At 40.7% G+C, this 24,829-nt stretch overlaps 1 protein-coding gene across 2 annotated transcripts in view; it reads left to right on the forward strand.

Annotated features, from left to right (window-relative positions):
- LOC126458608 (cytosolic endo-beta-N-acetylglucosaminidase) overlaps positions 1 to 24,829 on the forward strand; it is a 126,263-nt gene that overhangs the window by 89,863 nt on the left and 11,571 nt on the right. Inside the window, exons 8-10 of one of the 2 annotated variants that reach the window (XM_050095766.1) lie at positions 3,952 to 4,077; positions 4,168 to 4,293; positions 21,230 to 21,379. In XM_050095766.1, coding sequence (XP_049951723.1) covers positions 3,952 to 4,077; positions 4,168 to 4,293; positions 21,230 to 21,379 — 402 coding nt within the window. Of the gene's footprint in view, positions 1 to 3,951; positions 4,078 to 4,167; positions 4,294 to 21,229; positions 21,380 to 24,829 lie in introns of those variants that run through there. The other variant, XM_050095768.1, reaches the window with a different exon arrangement.

Genomic DNA, 24,829 nt, shown 5'->3' on the forward strand with positions numbered 1-24,829 from the left:
ATCTAATTCAGTTGTCAAAAGCTGAAACTCTACTCTCACTAGTAATGAAAAATTCTCCCACTTGTTGATAGTAATCCAAATTAAATTGAGCCTGCAGAAAATAGCTCTGTCAGAAATGCTGACACTTTCAAATCACTGGACCCGAGATTTAATGATTACTTCCTCACCCTGTAATCAAACATTGCACCCCCTAGTAAATAACCAAATACAATTCCATTTGTTTTACTTGTATGAACACCTAATGAACATTAGTTAAGACAATATAATCCGTAAGATAACAAAATCCTTCGGGTCACTGATAAGTAGTAATTTACTGACTATAAATGATGTTTGTAGCAGAATATTAAAATCTTGTAGTGACTTAATAGGATTACCCTACAGGTATCTTTGTGACAAATCAGTGACCCCTGTACAGACGCAGATATGCTGTGTTAACATCCATATACCCAGCTGGGCAGAATCAAAGTACCTCTGATTACAGACAAATATCACTCCTTGCAGTCCTTTCAGACACATTTGAGGATGTGGCAGAATTCTAACTCTTTTCATTGAGGTGGACTTTTTGATTGGCTCTCCAGCTTCACTTTTCATTAAGGATACTCCACAGAGAAAACAATGACTTGCCTTACAAATGAAGTCTTGGCAGAGCTAAACAATAAAAATAATATTATTGGCATATTATGTGGCCTTGCCAGAGCCTTTGATTGTGTGGGCCATGATATTTAACTTGGCAAACTAAAGTGTTGTGGCAGTAATGGTGTCCCTCTTACATGGATAGACATTTCATAACAGAAAGTAGTGTGTCTCATTAGTAGGCTGTATCGTGGACATGAAACTAACCTCAGAATATGTGAATATAATGTGTGAGTGCCCACAAGGACTGGTGCTGATTCCACCCTTGTTCTTAATGTACGTAAGTGATCTTCCAAAGACTTAAAAAGAGCAGTTCAAAAAGCTAATGTTTACTGGTGGCGCAAGTATTCTCATCAATTCCACAGCAGTGATGATAGCTGAACAGGCCTACAACTAACAGTTTAAGCCTTAATCTCACAAAGACTCATATTATGTGATTTCAAATGAGCATACACTGCCTGCTAGCGTCAGTAGTAGACATTATTACTTTGTTTAGCATACGACAATACAAACTGAAATACAAATAATTTACATGAATTGCATAATTTTACAAAATAAATACAACAAATTAAATAATGGAAAATCTAGGATGGATCACACACCTCACAAAGTCCAACCATGCAGCCAGAGATGAGCGTTTCCCTCGTGATTCAGTGCCACTCAGGACTGGAGCAACCGAATCACATTCTCCGTTTCAACTGCTTCTTGTTGTGCCCTGAAATGGGGAATGTCCTACACACTATCCTTCTCACCCTTTCCACAGTGGTTTTCTGCCTACCAACAACACTTTTTTGAACTGCACAGGTGGGAACTCTACCTGCAATATATATATATCCTATGTTCCTGTAACCTCCTGTCATTGTCTGTCACCAGCTTATCCCCTTCCCTGTTCCCACTCCAGCACTACACAGCCATCTATTCCACGAGTTCAACCCCGGAATTTTACTTCCCCCCCCTTCCCCCTCCTTCCTCCCTGTCCATTATCTAACCTCCCAAATGCACCTAGCTACCCTACCCTCTCTCCACCTTGTTCATCCCTATATACTCCCATAGGCAGCACTTCCTGGCCCCCACTCCTACCCTGCTATCCCTCGCCACCCACGTTCCAGCCTCCTCCTGATACCCACCTCCCAAATTGCTTCTCCCATCATGCACAGCTGCATGCATTCTGGCCTCGACAGCCAGGGAAAGGGATTTTGTGTGTGTGTGTGGGTGGGGGGTCTAATTCGGAAGAAGACTTTTTGGCCAGAAGCTTACTACTCAACATATCCACCATTTTGTCATAAATTTACGAATTAATATCTAAATTTTCAACCCTTTCAAGGGCTCTCTGTGTCACTTCAAAGAAATCTTGATTCCCAGGGTAAGCACCTCTGCTAAAGCTTGTTACAGTGTGTTTTATTTTATGATGTTCAGTGCCATTGTTACATTAAAAAGATCAAGCATTTCTCCATTGGTGAATTTTTTCTGCAGATATGCCATTGCCTGTATGATTCCTGTTAATTGTCCTCCAAAAAAAGTTTTGGCAATTCCATGCAGTCTGTTCTCGTATCAGGCCTTATGAGAGTCTGGTATTCTTGGTGGGAAATGCTGATCCAAGTTTCTGACCACTTCCTATTCGTGTGGAAATCCATTGCTTGCGATAATTTTGTCAGTATAGTGGATGGCTGCATAAATTTTAATCAGCTCATTATAAGTGCAGACACATCGGAGTGGATTGGAAACTGGGAATTTTAGTTAGTTTTTCATATTCATTGAGAAGTACATTCTATCTTCACACATACAGTGACACAGTGTGTGAAATTCTATGGGATCCAGTTGGGTAATTAATTAAAATGAAGTCAGTACATAGGTAACTAACCAAGAAGTTAATTTCAGCAAGTTTTGCCCTTAGAAGCAGCTCTGATTGTGTTGACCTCAAGATAAGAGTGTTGGCTCATTTTGCAAATTTTAAATATGAAGTTATCTTCTGAGTTGGTCCACCTTAATTAAATTCTTTATTCCAGCAGATAAAATCAGTAAGAATATTGTGTAAAGGAAATAACGACATCTTTTAAGGATTTAGAAGTTTTTGCATTCACTTCCCAATACATTTACTGTATAATATTTTTTATTGCTAACTATGAAAATCTGTTTCAGCTGACCTGTGTCTAGCACAATAACAATACAAGGCACAAAAATAATTTTAATTTAGGCTTTATCGCCATGTTTAGGGCTCCGAGTGAAGTTTAGTAGTGTGGTGAATAAACAACAAGCACTCGTCTAACAAGAGTACTATAATTCAAAATAAAATGAAGCATTAAGCCATATAATGATAGTTTATTATTAATACAGTATGCAGATTAAGTTTTTGATTTGACTGTCTTTTGTTAATGTATACCTTGAATCATTCCACCACCTGATACCATGAAATTGAATACACAATGTTCATGAAAAAGATACTCTAATTTGTATTGCAGAGAAGTAGGTATTGCAAGTAGAATATACGAAACAACATTGAAGGCTGCTTACTTTTCAAATAATTTTGGTTTTTTTTTTTTTTTTTTTTTTTTTTTTTTTTTTTTTGAAACTTTTAAAGTATCTTAAGAAGGCCTACACATACATTTTGGCAATTATGAAATGTCTTAGGAACATTCAACTGTAATGTAAGTTAAATAAGTAGGGAGAGGAGCATGCACATTAATACTGTACCTGTGGTAATGGTGATTCTCTCTAGTATAAAAGATTAGAACATCCTTCTTCTCTTGTGTTGCTGTGTTAAATGGCTTTGGGATGTTTGTCCAGTCTAAATCTTTAAAGAACATATTTCCTCCACACTTTGTACTGGTTGTTGTTTTTTCCCCCTTCTTTTGGAAGAAGGAGCAATGCAGATTTCAATTTGTAATTTATATTTTTACAAATTGCTTGCAATTTCTGTCTTTTGCACACATCTTAAAACTAAACTTTTGGCTTGCCAGAATCAACAAATTATCGTCGCTGATAGCATTTGATTTGAGTGTACTTCTTAAACTTGCCAAAAACTCAACCTTTTTTTTTTTTTTTTTTTTTTTTTACCAACTATGACAGGATTTGTAAAAGTAATAATTTAAATCAAGTTTTTTATGAAAAGGATATCCTATAAATGCCCTGCCAAATTTATGATTAATAATAGTGTGGTAAGCACATTAACTTGTAACATATTTTTTCTGAAATATGTGGCTTGATAGTAAAACTACCATTTTTGCTTGTGTGCATATGTCATTACAGTTTCTTCATATTCAGACACAATAAATGAAAAACAATTTCTTTACATTCTTTTTTTCATTTCATTTGTTACAGTTGTCATGATGAAACAGATGTCCCCAGTGGAGATGCAGCCCCATCAGTAGATGCTATAGTTGAAACTGGGGAAGCTACTCGGAGACCTGATCCAGCACCTGAAGTACCAGAGTCCTTTTATAAGAGGTAGAGCTCTGAAAAATTGGCTTTAATTTAGACAAGTCTTAACCACGAATGATATTACAGTTTTTTTAAATGTACTGTATAATTTTTCAGGCTGATAATATGCAAGTTTGAGTGGTCTGGTCTGTTACTGGTGTCAGTAGCCATAAAAGATATAAACCATTTGGATGCAAAACTGGATATATTGTTTTTAATACAAGAAAGCTCAGGCAAGTACAGGTTTGTGTTGCAGACTGTTTTTGCATGTTTCTGTGTTCTAAGATGTAAGGAGAAGCATTCTGTTAATCAATCCTGATTACAAAATATTAATCGTATTAAATTTTTGAGATAATGCATGAAAAAAGTGCCTGTAATCTCTGCTAAACACTTAATGCATGTCGCTTGTGCATTTTCACTATCATGTATTGGTTGCAGTTATGGTTCTTTGGAGACTGTGTTTGTATATACACACACCTCAAAACTTAAAATGTTTTGCCACTTTTACTACTTCTTATTGGTGCAAGTCTTAGAGTAAAATACTGGATTAATTGTGGTTAACGATACTTTAAAGCCATCCCCAATATGCATATCATTTAAGAACTCAAGTGAATACATTGTTTACGGTTTCCTTTATAATAATGGCTATATCATTTCAGAAATAATTAATCCTGCCTTCTGATTTAAACAACATTGCAGACAATTTCAACAGATAAAGAATAACAAAGGCCTAATGATAAAAATTTGTGGCATACCTTTTAATTTCTTCTGTGATACGTTGTCATCCTTACATTATCTGAAATACTTTCTGTAACTTGCTCAAATAAGTAGTAGTCCAGGCATGTACTTAATCAGATCTGTTGAACAAGTAGCAGAGGATCCCAACTGATGACTTTTTCACAGTTAGAAATTTTAGAATGTATTCACTGACATTTTAAATAAATGTCTTAGTTGAACATTTGTTTGTTTTGTAATAGGCAAGTTGCATGGGAAACCAATGAAGACTAACTCTGATGTAGTAAACAGTTTGAAATCTGTTACATAATACTTCCAGAGCATTGCAAGCTGCATTAGAGTAAACAGTCCAGTTCACACACTGTCAGAGTTCCCCAATAACAACCACAGTCCAAAATACAAGTACCATAAACCTGTAGGCAAGGACCTACATCACATAGATAAATTACTTGTAGTGAATAATGAGTGAACGAAACTCTTTATTTGTAGAATCATGCCAAAACTATTAAAACAGCTTGAATCAATAAATGCTAAGAAGTTGCATAACGTGTCAGCAAAGATAAAAAACAACATCCAACAAAAAAAAACACATCACTCACCCTGACATCATGCTGCACAAGTGCACAAGAAGTATCTCTGCCGCAGAGCCCCCTATTGAAGTGCAGAGCCCGTAGGATGTGTTGATACCGGAATTTAATCTGATGGTTGGCTCTTGTGTGTGTCTGGTGTCTCGGGAGTGGTTACGCTATTTTTTGCAGTGGTGATTATCTGTTAGTTGTGGTGCTGTCTCGGATGATGTGGGAGGTATCTGTTCACTTCATTCTGCATTCGCTATGTCTTGATGCACAGGTGTGGCATCTGAGATTGATGCAGTAAAACCCACACTGGCTTGATGCATTTTATCAATACCTTTGCTAAAATGCCATTATTCCACATGTCCATGACGTGCTTGTTTGTTCGTAACATTATGTGTGAGCAATTGTGGAAGTCTTCATGTACAAACACCTTATGATTGCCATAGTGGGAAGGCAGTGAGCAACATATATTCATGCAGTGACATTTCAGCGGCTGCAGCCACCGTGTGAGGTTCTCTGTGTTTGGCAGTGAGATAAGTACTAAATAGTCAACTGGAATCCATAGTGGTTCGCAGTAAACCATCTCAGCCCCTGACCCACCAATGTCACATTTGTGAGCAGTTCACTGGCCTAACAACACCAATGGTAACACTTCCGTCCATCTTACTTGATGGCACATCAATGCTGCTTTCAGAGTTCTGTACCATCATTCCACCTGGTAGGGTGATAGCTAGTCATGTGGCACTGGAAACCACACATTTTGGCCAACTCTGCGAACAGTTTGGACTCAAACTGGCATTCTTAATCAATTGTAACATAGAGGGGGCACCCAAAATGTGAGACCCACGTATACTGAAACATCTTCGCTGTAGTTTTGACTGATATATCAGCTGTTGCGGTTGCCTCTGCTCACCTTATACACCTATCTATGGCGGTAAATAAATACCTGTAACCCTTTGATAGCAGAAGAGGTCTGATCCGGTCCATATGAACATCTGTGCATCTAGCAGCCTGACATGGCTGCTTGTCCTGTTCCAGAGGTTGCCCCTCAGTCTGCAAGATCCGGGCAGTTGCAGAGGGTGGGCTTACTGGTAGTTGGGAGCTCCAACGTCAGGTGCGTAATGGGGCCCCTTAGGGAAATGGCAGCAAGAGAGGGGAAGAAAACCAATGTGCACTCCGTGTGCATACCAGGGGGAGTCATTCCAGATGTGGAAAGGGTCCTTCCGGATGCCATGAAGGGTACAGGGTGCACCCATCTGCAGGTGGTCGCTCATGTCGGCACCAATGATGTGTGTCGCTATGGATCAGAGGAAATCCTCTCTGGCTTCCGGCGGCTATCTGATTTGGTGAAGACTGCCAGTCTCGCTAGCGGGATGAAAGCAGAGCTCACCATCTGCAGCATCGTCGACAGGACTGACTGCGGACCTTTGGTACAGAGCCGAGTGGAGGGTCTGAATCAGAGGCTGAGACGGTTCTGCGACCGTGTGGGCTGCAGATTCCTCGACTTGCGCCATAGGGTGGTGGGGTTTCGGGTTCCGCTGGATAGGTCAGGAGTCCACTACACGCAACAAGTGGCTACACGGGTAGCAGGGGTTGTGTGGCGTGGGCTGGGCGGTTTTTTAGGTTAGATGGCCTTGGGCAAGTACAGAAAGGGCAACAGCCTCAACGGGTGCGGGGCAAAGTCAGGACATGCGGGGACCAAGCAGCAATCGGTATTGTAATTGTCAACTGTCGAAGCTGCGTTGGTAAAGTACCGGAACTTCAAGCGCTGATAGAAAACACCGAAGCTGAAATCGTTATAGGTACAGAAAGCTGGCTTAAGCCAGAGATAAATTCTGCCGAAATTTTTACAAAGGTACAGACGGTGTTTAGAAAGGATAGATTGCATGCAACCGGTGGTGGAGTGTTCGTCGCTGTTAGTAGTAGTTTATCCTGTAGTGAAGTAGAAGTGGATAGTTCCTGTGAATTATTATGGTTGGAGGTTACACTAAACAACCGAACTAGGTTAATAATTCGCTCCTTTTACCGACCTCCCGACTCAGCAGCATTAGTGGCAGAACAACTGAGAGAAAATTTGGAATACATTTCACATAAATTTTCTCAGCATGTTATAGTCTTAGGTGGAGATTTCAATTTACCAGATATAGACTGGGACACTCAGATGTTTAGGACGGGTGGTAGGGACAGAGCATCAAGTGACATTATACTGAGTGCACTATCCGAAAATTACCTCGAGCAACTAAACAGAGAACCGACTCGTGGAGATAACATCTTGGACCTACTGATAACAAACAGACCCGAACTTTTCGACTCTGTATGTACAGAACAGGGAATCAGTGATCATAAGGCCGTTGCAGCATCCCTGAATATGGAAGTTAATAGGAATATAAAAAAAGGGAGGAAGGTTTATCTGTTTAGCAAGAGTAATAGAAGGCAGATTTCAGACTACCTAACAGATCAAAACGAAAATTTCTGTTCCGACACTGACAATGTTGAGTGTTTATGGAAAAAGTTCAAGGCAATCGTAAAATGCGTTTTAGACAGGTACGTGCCGAGTAAAACTGTGAGGGACGGGAAAAACCCACCGTGGTACAACAACAAAGTAAGGAAACTACTGCGAAAGCAAAGAGAGCTCCACTCCAAGTTTAAACGCAGCCAAAACCTCTCAGACAAACAGAAGCTAAACGATGTCAAAGTTAGCGTAAGGAGGGCTATGCGTGAAGCGTTCATTGAATTCGAAAGTAAAATTCTATGTACCGACTTGACAGAAAATCCTAGGGAGTTCTGGTCTTACATTAAATCAGTAAGTGGCTCGAAACAGCATATCCAGACACTACGGGATGATGATGGCATTGAAACAGAGGATGACACGCGTAAAGCTGAAATACTAAACACCTTTTTCCAAAGCTGTTTCACAGAGGAAGACCGCACTGCAGTTCCTTCTCTAAATCCTCGCACAAACGAAAAAATGGCTGACATCGAAATAAGTGTCCAAGGAATAGAAAAGCAACTGGAATCACTCAATAGAGGAAAGTCCACTGGACCTGACGGGATACCAATTCGATTCTACACAGAGTACGCGAAAGAACTTGCCCCCCTTCTAACAGCCGTGTACCGCAAGTCTCTAGAGGAACGGAGGGTTCCAAATGATTGGAAAAGAGCACAGATAGTTCCAGTCTTCAAGAAGGGTCGTCGAGCAGATGCGCAAAACTATAGACCTATATCTCTGACGTCGATCTCTTGTAGAATTTTAGAACATGTTTTTTGCTCGCGTATCATTTCATTTCTGGAAACCCAGAATCTGCTATGTAGGAATCAACATGGATTCCGGAAACAGCGTTCGTGTGAGACCCAACTCGCTTTATTTGTTCATGAGACCCAGAAAATATTAGATACAGGCTCCCAGGTAGATGCTATTTTTCTTGACTTCCGGAAGGCGTTCGATACAGTTCCGCACTGTCGCCTGATAAACAAAGTAAGAGCCTACGGAATATCAGACCAGCTGTGTGGCTGGATTGAAGAGTTTTTAGCAAACAGAACACAGCATGTTGTTATCAATGGAGAGACGTCTACAGACATTAAAGTAACCTCTGGCGTGCCACAGGGGAGTGTTATGGGACCATTGCTTTTCACAATATATATAAATGACCTAGTAGATAGTGTCGGAAGTTCCATGCGGCTTTTCGCGGATGATGCTGTAGTATACAGAGAAGTTGCAGCATTAGAAAATTGTAGCGAAATGCAGGAAGATCTGCAGCGGATAGGCACTTAGTGCAGGGAGTGGCAACTGACCCTTAACATAGACAAATGTAATGTATTGCGAATACATAGAAAGAAGGATCCTTTATTGTATGATTATACGATAGCGGAACAAACACCGGTAGCAGTTACTTCTATAAAATATCTGGGAGTATGCGTGCGGAACGATTTGAAGTGGAATGATCATATAAAATTAATTGTTTGTAAGGCGGGTACCAGGTTGAGATTCATTGGGAGAGTGCTTAGAAAATGTAGTCCATCAACAAAGGAGGTGGCTTACAAAACACTCGTTCGACCTATACTTGAGTATTGCTCATCAGTGTGGGATCCGTACCAGATCGGTCTGACGGAGGAGATAGAGGAGATCCAAAGGAGAGCGGCGCGTTTCGTCACAGGGTTATTTGGTAATCGTGATAGCGTTACGGAGATGTTTAATAAACTCAAGTGGCAGACTCTGCAAGAGAGGCGCTCTGCATCGCGGTGTAGCTTGCTCGCCAGGTTTCGAGAGGGTGCGTTTCTGGATGAGGTATCGAATATATTGCTTCCCCCTACTTATACCTCCCGAGGAGATCACGAATGTAAAATTAGAGAGATTAGAGCGCGCACGGAGGCTTTCAAACAGTCGTTCTTCCCACGAACCATACGCGACTGGAACAGGAAAGGGAGGTAATGACAGTGGCACGTAAAGTGCCCTCCGCCACACACCGTTGGGTGGCTTGCGGAGTATCAATGTAGATGTAGATGTACCTTGAAAATTTCAAGTATCAGTGTGCACATGTTGGCCCACTTTGCTTTGCAGGCAAGGAGTGCAGAAATGTACCCAAAGGCACATGTCTCCTGAGTGTGAAAAGATGCGGACACTGCATAATACTGTCTTTCAGAACTTCTCTGAAATGTATGGTCTCAGTTTGCCTTGAGTAATTTCACACCACAGCTTCAGCTGAGACTTAGGAATTGGAATTTGTTCGGACTTCAGATCTGTAGGCAGGTCTTAATAGTTGCTGTAGTTCTGAACCCACAGTGTATTTCACCGGGAACTTGTAATAGTCTACAATCACTGAAATCCCACAAGTGCATGAAAAATAGCCATCCACTACATTCTCTCCATCTCTTACATGGTGTGTGTGTGTGTGTGTGTGTGTGTGTGTGTGTGTGTGTGTGTGTGTGTGTGTGTTGTAAACCGGCCTATGACTCAATATAAGGGAACTGTATTGGTGAACACTTATCGCTAGGGTCTTTAAAGGCAGGTGTTATAGTTTTTGGTCTGTAAACACACTCTTTGATCTAGCTTCTGCTAATTGCTTCATAGATCGCCAACAGTTCCATGTCATACCTGCTCCACTTTTGTTGTGATCCCTGTAACTTCTTGGAGAAAAACTGCAGTGGCTACCATTGGCCTTCTAAACAGTGGTGAATTGCTGCCCTCATTGCCAAATGGCTAGCATCCACAACAGTAGCTAACTGTGCATAGTGAATTGGGTGAGCAAGCCACACTGCCATGCTGAGGCATTTTTTAGGACACTAAATGCTTTGTCCATTTCTGGTGTCCAACTAACTGGTCACTGATCCTTGTCCCACCACCAATGGCATTGCAGTTGATTCATAATGGCCTTGGGCAAGCTTATATGCAGGAATCTGGTGTTTGTCTCTTAAGAGGACACTCCCTAGTGGCACCACAACAGTTGGCAGTAATGTTGCACATGCTGCTCAGTTTCCATAATGACAGCGGTTGACGCCACTGTAGTTTCATACACAAACTTTGATTGCCTAAGAATGTCATAACTCCACTTGTCAGTAATGATCATGAAGTAAAAAAGAGTGATTCCACACATGCCAGTTACTATTCACCAGTCTCCTTCCTCTATACAGCATTTTCCTAAATTACAATGCAGGAAAATGTTGTAAGGAGGAAGCAGACTAGCAAATAGTTATTGATAAATGTGGAATCATCCTTTGTGCAGAGACCTAATTTCAATATGTCTGCAAAAGTAATGAAATGTAATTATGTGCTATATGTGAGACTGAGAACAATACACAGTCTGCCCAAAATATTCCGAGACTGATTTTATTCTTTACATATGAGCAACATCAGTACCATAACTATGGTGGCAGCTTGAACTAACAACTGCAAACAAAACCTGTGTGTTTGAACAGTCGGTTTGAGCAGGCAGTAGTGTGTCAACATAGGTGCATCATAAATTGCTACAGAATCTGTAAATCAGGTGTTAAAAGACATTCACCAAAATGTTGTGAAGCAAAATGTGTGTAAAGTTTTTTCATACCTCCACCTGAAACAAAAATGGTGACGTTTGTTTGCCTGTCATGACTTGATTGTAGAGGGAAACATGGACAATTCTTTCCCCAAAAAAATCATCGCGGGGCTATAAGAGTTGATGTTATCAGTATGAATCTACCACAAAATGACAAAGTGCAGGAATTCTCATGAAAGATCAACAGTTTGACACCATCACCAACTTTCAGAACAATGTGATTCTTAGATTGAACAGCGACCCAAAGAAGGCCATTTCTGACAATTTCATATCGTTGTTTGAGTTTTCTGTGTGTGGTACTGTGGTACTGAAATGGGGTGAGCCACCTGAAGCATGAAAAACCACAATTTCAACTTTTCTATATTTTGCACAGGACAGCAGACGCAGGTTTGGTATGAGCATGTGGATCAGAATGGTCAATTTAAATAATAAAGCAAGGAATTTCAAAAAGAACCCTGAAGCGTTTACTTATGAAAATAAATACAAATTTTAATCAAGTGGGGAAGCAACAAACTTCTTACAAAATGGGCCAAAGTCTCGAGGGTGGCATGGAGGAGTGGAAGTGAACATGTTAGCAGGTCAGGTGCTGGCATGCAAGAGCTGGCATGCAAGAGAGAAAGAAGCAACCTTGCTCCATCCCCAGCCAGCCCACATCCAGAGCACCATGTGATCCTCTCTCACACCCCTATTGGCCAGGGATTGTGAATGAAGTCCATTCAAGGCATTTCTCGATCATATATATATATATATATATATATATATGAGATCGAGAAATGCCTTGAATGGACTTCATTCACAATCCCTGGCCAATAGGGGTGTGAGAGAGGATCACATGGTGCTCTGGATGTGGGCTGGCTGGGGATGGAGCATGGTTGCTTCTTTCTCTCTTGCATGCCAGCTCTTGCATGCCAGCACCTGACCTGCTAACATGTTCACTTCCACTCCTCCATGCCACCCTCGAGACTTTGGCCCATTTTGTAAGAAGTTTGTTGCTTCCCCACTTGATTAAAATTTGTATTTATTTTCATAAGTAAACGCTTCAGGATTCTTTTTGAAATTCCTTGCTTTATTATTTAAATTGACCATTCTGATCCACATATATATATAAAAAAACAAAGATGAGGTGACTTACCGAACAAAAGCGCTGGCAGGTCGATAGACACACAAACAAACACAAACATACACACAAAATTCAAGCTTTCGCAACAAACTGTTGCCTCATCAGGAAAGAGGGAAGGAGAGGGGAAGACGAAAGGAAGTGGGTTTTAAGGGAGAGGGTAAGGAGTCATTCCAATCCCGGGAGCGGAAAGACTTACCTTAGGGGGGAAAAAAGGACAGGTATACACTTGCACACACGCACATATCCATCCACACATACAGACACAAGCAGACATATTTAAAGACTAGTGGAGGGGAGGGATAGCAGGGTATGGGTGGGGAAGATGATGGGCTGCCTTTGGGAACATCCAGGAATGTGGTGCGTGCAGGATGGGTTGCTAGGTGCAGAGCTGACTGACTGTGTTGTGGTCTTTAAATATGTCTGCTTGTGTCTGTATGTGTGGATGGATATGTGCGTGTGTGCAAGTGTATACCTGTCCTTTTTTCCCCCCTAAGGTAAGTCTTTCCGCTCCCGGGATAGGAATGACTCCTTACCCTCTCCCTTAAAACCCACTTCCTTTCGTCTTCCCCTCTCCTTCCCTCTTTCCTGATGAGGCAACAGTTTGTTGCGAAAGCTTGAATTTTGTGTGTCTATCGACCTGCCAGCGCTTTCGTTCGGTAAGTCACCTCATCTTTGTTTTTATATATAATTTTTCCCACGTGGAATGTTTCCTTCATATATATATATATATATATATATATATATATATATATATATTTTAATCCAGTCTGTATTTGGACAGAGGGGGTAGGTATCAAAGGTACAAACTTTTTGGTCATTTCGGAAATGTCAACCATATAATTGATTTTACTTTTATAGGTTTAACAATTTTTTCTTCTTATTCGAGAAGAAAATTTGAGAGAATTTTTTATTTTAGTTCCTGGTATTTGTTCATTCGTGTACTTAGTAGATTGCTACTTGCCACAAACAGGTGCTGTCGAGTTAAAGACAGGAAGAGTGAAAAAGACTGCAAAAATTTTAGCTTTCAGCCAAGGAACGTCTTCTTCCAAAATAGAAAACTCACACGCATATGGCCACTGTCTCTGAGTGCTGGGACCTGACTGTGGATTGCATCTGTGTCTGACAGGCACAGCAATCCTTTTGGGAGGGGAGAGGAGTAGTGGAGGGGAGGAATAGCAGGGTATAGGTGGGGAAGATGATGGGCTGCCTTTGGGAACATCCAGGAATGTGGTGCGTGCAGGATGGGTTGCTAGGTGCAGAGTTGACTGACTGTGTTGGGGAAAGACCAGTAGCTGCATTGGTGGGATAGAAGGTGAGTTTAGTGCTGGAGGGAAAGGGGATAGGTAGGTGGAGGACAGGTAAATTTGAAGGTCAAGACCTGGAGGGGTTACAAGAATAAATGATATGTAGTAGAGTTCCCATTTGCGCAGCTCAAAAAAGCTGGAATCACTAGGAAGATTGCCAATGTTTCAGTCTGTGAAGCAGTCATTGAAATGAAGCGCGTTGTGTTGGGCAGCGTGTTCTGCAACTGGGTGGTCCAGTTGAACCTTGGCCACAGTTTGTTAGTGGCCATTCAAGCGGGCTGACAACATGGCGGTTGTCATGCATTCAAGTAAAGCAGCACAGTGGTTGCAGCTTTGTTTATAGACCACATGACTGCTTTCACAAGTGGCCCTGCCTTTGATGGGATAGGAGACTAGAGTAGCTGGTGGTGGGGGGATGTGTGGGACAGATCATGCATCTAGGGCTACTTTGAGATGTGAGCCATGGGGCATGGGGTTCGGAGTAGGGGTGAGGTGGGGATGGACCAGGATATTGCATTGGTTCAGTGGGTAGCAGAATACTGGGAGTGGTGGGAAGGATAAGTCATAGGATATTCCACATTTCAGGACACAATGAGAGGTAGTCAGAATCCTGGCAGAAAATGTGATTCAGTTGCTCTAGTCCTGTGTGGTCCTGAGTCATGAGGGGAGTGCTCCTTTATGGCCGTATGGTGGGTATGTGGGAGATGGTAGGTGACAGCAGAGAGAAGGCATGGAAGATCTGTTTGTGTGTATGAGGTTGGATGAGTAACTTCAGCCTGTGAAGACCTCTGAGATCTTTGTTATATCTAGAGGGGGACTGCTTGTCTCTACACATGTGATGGCCAAGAGTGTCTGGCCTTTATGGAAGGGACTCCTTGGTACGGAGAGGGTGGCAGCTTTCAGCTGGATAGACAAGGCATGGGAGATGTGCATCCCTGCCAATCCTCTTCCCCACTACCACTCCATCACTACATACCCCTTTTATCCCACCAACCCACTTATTGTTTTTTTTTTTTTCCCCTCTTCTCTGTTCACCTCCCCCCATCCACCGAGCAGAGGCTCCTGAGTCTGCACCTAACAGCCCACCTTGTGTTTGCCATGTTCCTGCATGCTTCCACAGGCAGCCCACCCAACACCTTCCCTTTCCCCTACCCTGTTATTCCTTCCCCTAACTGGCACATGCCGCCTCCTTACACCCACCACCCACCCCAGCAGATTGCTGTGCACATCAGACACAGTCCACAGTTGAGCCCATAGTGCCAGGATACACTGTTCATGTCTTGTCTTTTGGAACGAGGACTTTTTTTCCTGAAATGATACAGGTCTAGTGGTCTTTCTCATTGCACCTGTCTGCAACTCGATGCCTCCTCTGTGTGGTGAGTTGCAATCATCAACATTCTATTGTATCATTCATATACAGTTTTTTTTATGTTGAAATTTGAGTGAGAATATGAAAATACTTTCTGACCATTCTTCATTCTAATTATTTAGTAAATTTTCTTGTTTATGAAGAATCTCTAATATTTGTTGTGATCTAAGGTTTCCCTGATAATTTACAGATATTGGAGTTAGTGTTTCTAGTGAGAAAACTATTCTTAAAAAGGGATCAAACTTTATTAACGCTGATATTGAGTGTAGTGATTTCATGAAGGTCATTGTAAACTTTGCCCTAGTCAACAAATGTTTAACCTTGTCTGAAGTAACTTAGCCTCACTGTTAGGTTAACCAATGTATATCCTGTAGTCAACTCTGAATCTTGATTTTTACAATCCATTTGTCTACTTTTGACTTCCTACTGTCTTGAGGTGGTCAAGTATGGAAATTTATGACTGATTGTGCCCAGTAATGAACCACTTTTACTGTCCAGTCAAAAATGTATTTAAAATTAGTGTAAATCAATAGTCTCCTTTTCCTTGACAGACCACTCTATATAGTGTCAAAATTGCTCATAGAGTATTTTTATTTTCCAGATAAGAACCTAAAAAGAAAAAAATTGAAAACATTTCATTTCCCAATGTCAGAGTAGCATTTTATGTTAGAATGTGGCTGCCTGGCATGTACCGTGCAGAGAGAGAGAGAGAGAGAGAGAGAGAGAGAGAGAGAGAGAGAGAGAGAGAGAAATAAAACAACAGAATACGCTGCATGCTCAAAGTATTCTCTTTCCTGGTCATTGGCAGAGTTCCACATGAGCACATGGTTTCTGCATTTAACCCTCTCAATACATTTTTCTATTACTATAATGACTGTTGTATTTGCTGTGTGTCAATTATAATGAACACTTAAATGGCTAAATGCTGTATGTACATAACATGAAGATCAACACAAAATGCAATAAGCACACACCAAAGAGCACAGTACAGTCAGATGTACCAGAATGATGTTACTGGATGAAGTTTCATGTGTACACAGTCCCTTGCTACTGCATTCATCTTCACCACCTACCTTCTTATCTGCACATCAGTCTTAACTCCCAAGAAGCTGCTTCCATATGCTGATCTACAGGGAACTAACTTATATCTATATTTTTTAATGTATTCATTTTTTATAAATATGACTAACCTAACCCTATGTATTATATAATATACACACTCATCTAGCTTATAAACACTTGTGTGAAGGATATCTACTGTCTGGTTAAATGCCATCTAAAAATAGACAAACAATTCTTCACATCTTCCAAGAATCAAGAGCTCGTTGACTTTCCCCCTTAACATAAAATCTGATTTGGTGAACAAACACAACTGAGGACCATACTGATAAGATTGAGAAATGTGCACCAGTTGTAAATTATATTAGCATAACTATTATTAGAGACTGTTGCTCCATCATTGGATGTTACACACTGTAACCAGAAAGGGAAGACTTGCTGTAGTACAGTGATAACGTTATAAGGCAGAACAGTTAAAGCCTTGGCAAATGGATGCTTACTCAAATGGTTTGTCATGAGCATGCACACTTATGTGCCAGAGCTGTCAGCAAAACGCCTGTCTCGCCAGCACAGAGGAAACTAAATTTTGTTTAACAGCTGGGGCAAGGTGTCACAGCTGGCTGTTACATGAACTTGTGTGGATGGTGAAGTAAAGTAACATGTCACTGTTAACTGAACCATCTGCTTCCATTAATATAGAAGCCAGAAAATAGAAATGAGACAGAACCATGGTACAAAGCAAAAATTATGGTGGTACTACATGAAACAGATTTATACTGAAATAAAAATGCATTATCTGGGCAATAAAAATGGGCAATGGAGTGGTGATACCATACCGTACATAGCACAGCAGTCTGTAGTGATCATAAAGATAATAAAATGAGACATAAAAATCTATTTGAAGGCCAGGAATTGCAAAATCAAAAGTTAGGTCTAGAGTGAGCAACCGAGCACAGACTAAAACCCTGGTGGAAGCTAAAGTATATGAAGTGAAATAAAAAACAGTTATAAAACACAAGCATCAAAAACTATATCATGTATGTTAAAGAGCATGGCTGTGTGTGTGCAGATACAGGTAATAACTAGTGTAACCTAAGGTGCCCATAGTCAGATATCAACCAAGTATGAAAATTCAGATGTAAATTGATTTAACCTATGAACAGTGCATGGGTATGTGTATAGCAATAATAACCAATAAACATGACACAATTAGTTGACGTACAAACTAGTGGACCTATGAGGTTATATTATGCTGTGTATGACTGTACAACAATTTCAAACAATGGAAAATCAGGATAGAATGTATGTGCATCTATTGTTGACAAAGGCCATTGGCCGAAAGCTTTAAGTGTGAAGATCTTTTTTTCGTGCCTATCTGCGACTCAGCATCTCCACTATATGTAGATTGCAGAAATTTGAGAGTGTAGACTCAGCATTGTGCTGCTTCAAGAACTCAGAATTGTTGAGAATGAACCTATGTTTGAGCATAGTTTGCTCATTAAAAGTGCAGTCTGGCATATGTTACAGATTGTAGAGGATTTCTCTCTCTTCCAGAAATTCAGGACTTGTTCTTTAGGTAGAAGATGAAGGGTATTAAGACTTTTGTGGAGATCAGATATTAAATTGTTGAAAGCCTCAAAAAGATTTGTTAGAGGCTGATTCAGAATTACCTACATCCTGGCGCTTCTCAGATCTAGAGGAAAATGCATATATGGTCTGTCGGACGTACTGACATTCACAACCATCACACTTTACTTCGTAAATACCTGATTGCTTGTACAGTTTTTTGTTGTGAGTGACTCAATTTTAGGGCTACTTGGTTTTGCATATGCAAACTAGTGATAACATCAGCCTTCTTTAGCCATTTGTGTAAATTTACATGAATGGTACCCAGATACAGGATTTTATAATACTTCTTCCACATGCATCCTGATCAGTGGGTATGAGGGTAATTTCATGCTCTTCGTACATTGCATTTGCCAGATGAGAGAATCTCTAACCTGCATGGGATAACCATTAGTGTTCACAATGAATTTAATGATCTGAAGTTCTTTTTCATAGTTTTGTGTGCTTAAAGGCACTCTGTGTAGTGACAACAACATGGTGCCCAAAACTACAATTTTATAAATATAGTGACAGATGAATTATGTAAATGACATTTGTGGCTGACTCTTTCCTACAGATATCATATGTGATGCGGTTATCACATATGGATATAATTAGATCTAAGTATGGCAAAGACTGGTTATTTTGATGCTGTGTTGTGAAGTGCATTTGAGGGTCTGCACTGTTGAGATCCTTTTGAAGTTTGATAGCCTGCTCTTTTGTGCCACTATATAAGAGCAAAATGTCCACTTTCTGATGATAACATATTATATCGTCCCTTTGGGTGGGATAGATGTTAAAAATTTACATTTTATGTGGTCAGTAAGAATATTCGCTGTTGTGCACGATGTCAGCTGTGGGCTGTTAAATGATCTATAGCATACATGCCTCATATGGCTACACAGGACTCAGCCACTAGACATATATCAATATCAGAATAACAAAGTTAATTACTAGACTCGGAAATGGCTGATGTTGGCAATTCACTGTCACTGATACGCCAAAATGGCGGCTAAAGCAATAGCTGTACAATTCAGTACTGAAGCCCATATAATGTTTTCTGTTGCTCTGCATTTTAAAACAAAGAAACACATATGTCTGTCTGGTAGCATACTTGAAAATGTGACAGTTTTTGATTGGCAGGGGAGGACCAGGGGTGTTTTGAACTATGGGTTGCCAAAGATGCCTGTAAATGTTGGGCTTCACCTTATTTATGATACTGCCAATCACAGCAAGAGCAATTGCATGGTAGCTGTTGCCAATGCTTTGTGCACTCAGTTTCGCCTTGTGTTGTGTGTATGCTCATTGTTTTATTTTTTATTTTGAGTATGCCCCTCACAATGCCAGAAGGCATCAGCAATCTTTGTGACCATGTGTCTGGTAGCATTCATCCCACTTTAGATGAGGAGAACCCTACGTTATAGTGACATAACACTACGTCATTGTGACGTAAATAACCTAAATCGACTTCATGAGTACGTGTATCAATCTTCGCAGTTGTACCACATAGGTTGCACCGTTTCTACACATGTATTTACATTTAGCTTTCACGTTACTGTGCAACCTCTGTGCTACAACTGCAAAGATTGATATACGTACTCATGAAGTCGGTTTAGTTTTATTTACGTCAAGATGACGTAGCGTTACGTCACTGTGACGTAGGGTTCTCCCCACCTAGCGTGAGATGAATGCTATCCCATGTCTCTGTCTGCTTTCGCAGAAACCTAGAACATGGGTGTATGCAGGCAGCACTGTGAGATGGTGGTGGGGTTTATTCCACCTGCACCACTCCTCAACCCTCAAGCGAGCAAAATTATTGTTTGCTTATGCTTGTGGCCAACTGCCACATTATCATGTCTGCACTTAAAGTAATCAGAAAACAAAACCAGTCAATGTGTTTCAGCCAGGTAGATTCAGTGCAACATTCCTGAGTGCGCAAATTACAGCCAGGTGCAGGCCGGTTGACAGTAAGTTATGCTGACCAGCAGTTGTGAAGTAGAAAGGAGGCCACAGGGCCGTCAAACTGCTAAAAAGAGTAAACACAGCAGTTTGCATGGCGCAAGTTACAAGTAGAAGGGGCCCTCTGGCTCAACCTAGGTGGTGTGAGTATGTGACTTAGAACGGCGTGTTAGCAAAACAGAGGCGCACAGCTGAGTGTAAATAGGTGCCGTTTCGTAATGAGATTGATTCAAGTGTGGCAGCTGTCCTGGACAGTAGGGATTACAGCTTAATAATTAATTATTTCACGTTTATGTCCACATGATTTATGGGCGATTCATTGTATTTAAAAAAAAAATAGCTGCAAGCATTTCTTTTTTTACTTTTGTTTTGGTTCCTTCGTTTAGACATTCATTATGTTCAAAAAACACACAGTAACATCCAAAATTGTTGGGATTCCAGCTTAATAACTAATTCAACTGGGCTGAACATACCACACAACTGCTGTAACTTCATTTCTACACATGTATTTATATTTAGCTTTAACATTACTGTGAAATCTCTGTGGTACAACTGCAAAGATTGATATACATACTCATGAAGTCGTCAGAGACAGCAAAGGACCTGGAAGAGCAGCTGAGTGTAATGGACAGTGTCTTGAATGGAGGATATAAGATGAACATCAACAAAAGCAAAACGAGGATAATGGAATGTAGTCGAATTAAGTCGGGTGATACTGAGGGAATTAGATTAGGAAATAAGACACTTAAAGTAGTAAAGGAGTTTTGCTGTTTGGGGAGCAAACACCACAACAACATCTCCTGTGTTTTACAATGACATATTTTTGCAGTTACATTCAGTGGTATATGTGAATACTGTCTGAAAAATGTGCCGCTAACAGAATTTGTAGTAAAGAAATAATAAATTGAGAGGTCATGTGTGATGCAGCAGTTTTCTCGCATGAGTAGTGAAAATGTCATAAGTGGTAAACTTTTTTCTCTTTCATCATTTTGTAGGGGTGGAGGGGAAGGAGTGGGCGGGGTGTCAGCAAGAAAAAGTCTCATAAAGGTTTGAAATTACATGTAAATTTGGTTGCAAGTCACCAAGTGCTTCCAATTTGAAATACTGTTTGAATATAGCCTGGCTATTTGTGTATTGTGAGCTACATGATATTTTCACCCCTACCCTTTGAGAGAAAGGTGGAGTGGTGGTTCTTTTCAGATGGTAAGTGATATACAGTGTGTACCAAGTTTGGCTGAAATTGATCAGCAGGAGGAAACATAGAACAGACCGACATACTTCAATCCTTATAATATGTACAAATTCAAAGATTAGAGGCAGTGGCCACCGTTGATATATCAGAGAAAGCATTTTGTAAGGTATTTACTGTTAGTTGGTGTTTTTGCTGAACTTTTATTTTATTTATTTTTTTGTTTATTTTCTAGCATGAAAGAATTATTGGATACATATACATCATCTCCTGGTGATGAGGGTGTGTATCCGTACCCGCAACCAGACATTTTAAATAAAGAAATATTTGAGCTTTATGGTAGATACTTACCAAAACCTGCTGAAAACAGTGGCTGGAGAATCAAGTAAGTATTGTGAAGTGCTGAACAGCAGTATTTTTACAGAAAAGAATGTAAAATATTGATATAATACTCTAGCAGATTTCCATTTATAATTACCTCATTCTCATTGGGATGTTACAGCAGAAACTTCCAATCACACAGCCTTGTTTCCTAGTGCAGGAAGACTTAATATAGCACAAGGAATAGGAAATCAGCATTAAAAATACTGTCTCCGTGATATTCCAGTGTACAATCAAAAACGGAAAACATTTGATTGATCATAAGGGCTTGAAGTGACATTCCATTATGTATTATGGCGACTTCATTGTTACGAGGGGCATTCAATAAGTAATGCAACACATTTTTTTCTGAAAGCAGGTATGTTTCCTTCAGGATTCCAGTGCACCATATTATTCCCCACTCTTTGGCTGCAAAGCCAAATTTTTGGACATAATCTCTGTCTAATGCGATGGCCTTATGCCACCTTACTGAGGGGACCTTTATGCTCACATGGCATCATTTTACTGGTAGATGTCGGAGACAATGGCTTGTTGCATCAATAACCTCCCATCATACACATACTACTTCCCGTGGAGAGCACCTTTCATTGGTCTAAACAGATGGAAATCAGAAGGTGTGAGATCCAGATTATAGGATGGATGAGGAATAACAGTCAAATGAAGTTTTATGAGCTCCTCTGTGGTGCGTAGACTTAGCTGAGGCCCCATGTGGTCATGGAAAAGGAGAAGTTTGTTTGCATTTTTGTGGTGATAACCACACTGAAGTCATTTCTTCAATTTCCTGAGGGTAGCACTGTTCCCTTCAGAGTTGATCATTGCACTATGGTGAAGGACATCAAACAGAATAACTGCTTCAGAGTCCCAGAAGACTGTCACCATGACTTTACATGTTGAGGATGCAGCTTAGAACTTTTTCTTTGGAGGAGAGATGGTGTGACGCCACTCCGTGGATTTCCATTTTGTTTCTAGTTTGAAGTGATGAACCCATGTTTCATCATCTGTAATGATGTTCATCAAAAAATTGTCATTAATAGCCTCATAACCTGAAGCATTTATTTGCAGATGTTCCTTCATTGTTCTTTATGGTTTTCTGCTGGGTAATGAGAAACGCAGTGGGCACATGCTTTTACGTACCCCAACTAGTGCGCGAGAATATCACCACTACCAACAGAGACATCCAATTGTGCAGCAAGATGTTTAATTGTGACCCATTGATCAACTTGAATGAGAGTGCTCATAAGTTCCAGGAGTAGTAGCTTTCTACATCTACATCTACATCTATACTCCGCGAGCCACCTTACGGTGTGTGGCGGAGGGTACTTATTGTACCACTATCTGATCCCCCCTTCCCTGTTCCATTCACGAATTGTGCGTGGGAAGAACGACTGCTTGTAAGTCTCCGTATTTGCTCTAATTTCTCGGATCTTTTCGTTGTGATCATTACGCGAGATATATGTGGGCGGTAGTAAAATGTTGCCCATCTCTTCCCGGAATGTGCTCTCTCGTAATTTCGATAATAAACCTCTCCGTATTGCGTAACGCCTTTCTTGAAGTGTCCGCCACTGGAGCTTGTTCAGCATCTCCGTAACGCTCTCGCGCTGACTAAATGTCCCCATGACGAATCGCGCTGCTTTTCACTGGATCATGTCTATCTCTTCTATTAATCCAACCTGGTAAGGGTCCCATACTGATGAGCAATACTCAAGAATCGGACGAACAAGCGTTTTGTAAGCTACTTCTTTCGTCGATGAGTCACATTTTCTTAGAATTCTTCCTATGAATCTCAACCTGGCGCCTGCTTTTCCCACTATTTGTTTTATGTGATCATTCCACTTCAGATCGCTCCGGATAGTAACTCCTAAGTATTTTACGGTCGTTACCGCTTCCAATGATTTACCACCTATGGCATAATCGTACTGGAATGGATTTCTGCCCCTATGTATGCGCATTATATTACATTTATCTACGTTTAGGGAAAGCTGCCAGCTGTCGCACCATGCATTAATCCTCTGTAGGTCCTCCTGGAGTACGTACGAGTCTTCTGATGTTGCTACTTTCTTGTAGACAACCGTGTCATCTGCAAATAGCCTCACGGAGCTACCGATGTTGTCAACTAAGTCATTTATGTATATTGTAAACAATAAAGGTCCTATCACGCTTCCCTGCGGTACTCCCGAAATTACCTCTACATCTGCAGATTTTGAACCGTTAAGAATGACATGTTGTGTTCTTTCTTCTAGGAAATCCTGAATCCAATCACAAACCTGGTCCGATATTCCGTAAGCTCGTATTTTTTTCACTACACGTAAGTGCGGAACCGTATCAAATGCCTTCCTGAAGTCCAGGAATACGGCATCAATCTGCTCGCCAGTGTCTACGGCATTGTGAATTTCTTGGGCAAATAGGGCGAGCTGAGTTTCACATGATCTCTGTTTGCGGAATCCATGTTGTTTATGATGAAGGAGATTTGTATTATCTAAGAACGTCATAATACGAGAACACAAAACATGTTCCATTATTCTACAACAGATTGACGTAAGCGAAATAGGCCTATAATTATTCGCATCTGATTTATGACCCTTCTTGAAAATGGGAACGACCTGCGCTTTCTTCCAGTCGCTAGGTACTTTACGTTCTTCCAGCGATCTACGATAAATTGCTGATAGAAAGGGGGCAAGTTCTTTAGCATAATCACTGTAGAATCTTAAGGGTATCTCGTCTGGTCCGGATGCTTTTCCGCTACTAAGTGATAGCAGTTGTTTTTCAATTCCGATATCGTTTATTTCAATATTTTCCATTTTGGCGTCCGTGCAACGGCTGAAGTCAGGGACCGTGTTACGATTTTCCGCAGTGAAACAGTATCGGAACACTGAATTCAGTATTTCTACCTTTCTTCGGTCGTCCTCTGTTTCGGTGCCATCGTGGTCAACGAGTGACTGAATAGGGGATTTAGATCCGCTTACCGATTTTACATATGACCAAAACTTTTTAGGGTTCTTGTTTAGATTGTTTGCCAATGTTTTATGTTCGAATTCATTGAATGCTTCTCTCATTGCTCTCTTTACGCTCTTTTTCGCTTCGTTCAGCTTTTCCTTATCAGCTATGATTCGACTACTCTTAAACCTATGATGAAGCTTTCTTTGTTTCCGTAGTACCTTTCGTACATGATTGTTATACCACGGTGGATCTTTCCCCTCGCTTTGGACCTTAGTCGGTACGAACTTATCTAAGGCGTACTGGACGATGTTTCTGAATTTTTTCCATTTTTGTTCCACATCCTCTTCCTCAGAAATGAACGTTTGATGGTGGTCACTCAGATATTCTGCGATTTGTGCCCTATCACTCTTGTTAAGCAAATATATTTTCCTTCCTTTCTTGGCATTTCTTATTACACTTGTAGTCATTGATGCAACCACTGACTTATGATCACTGATACCCTCTTCTACATTCACGG

The sequence above is a fragment of the Schistocerca serialis genome, chromosome 2 (assembly GCF_023864345.2).
Source record: "Schistocerca serialis cubense isolate TAMUIC-IGC-003099 chromosome 2, iqSchSeri2.2, whole genome shotgun sequence".
Lineage (NCBI taxonomy): Eukaryota > Metazoa > Arthropoda > Insecta > Orthoptera > Acrididae > Schistocerca > Schistocerca serialis.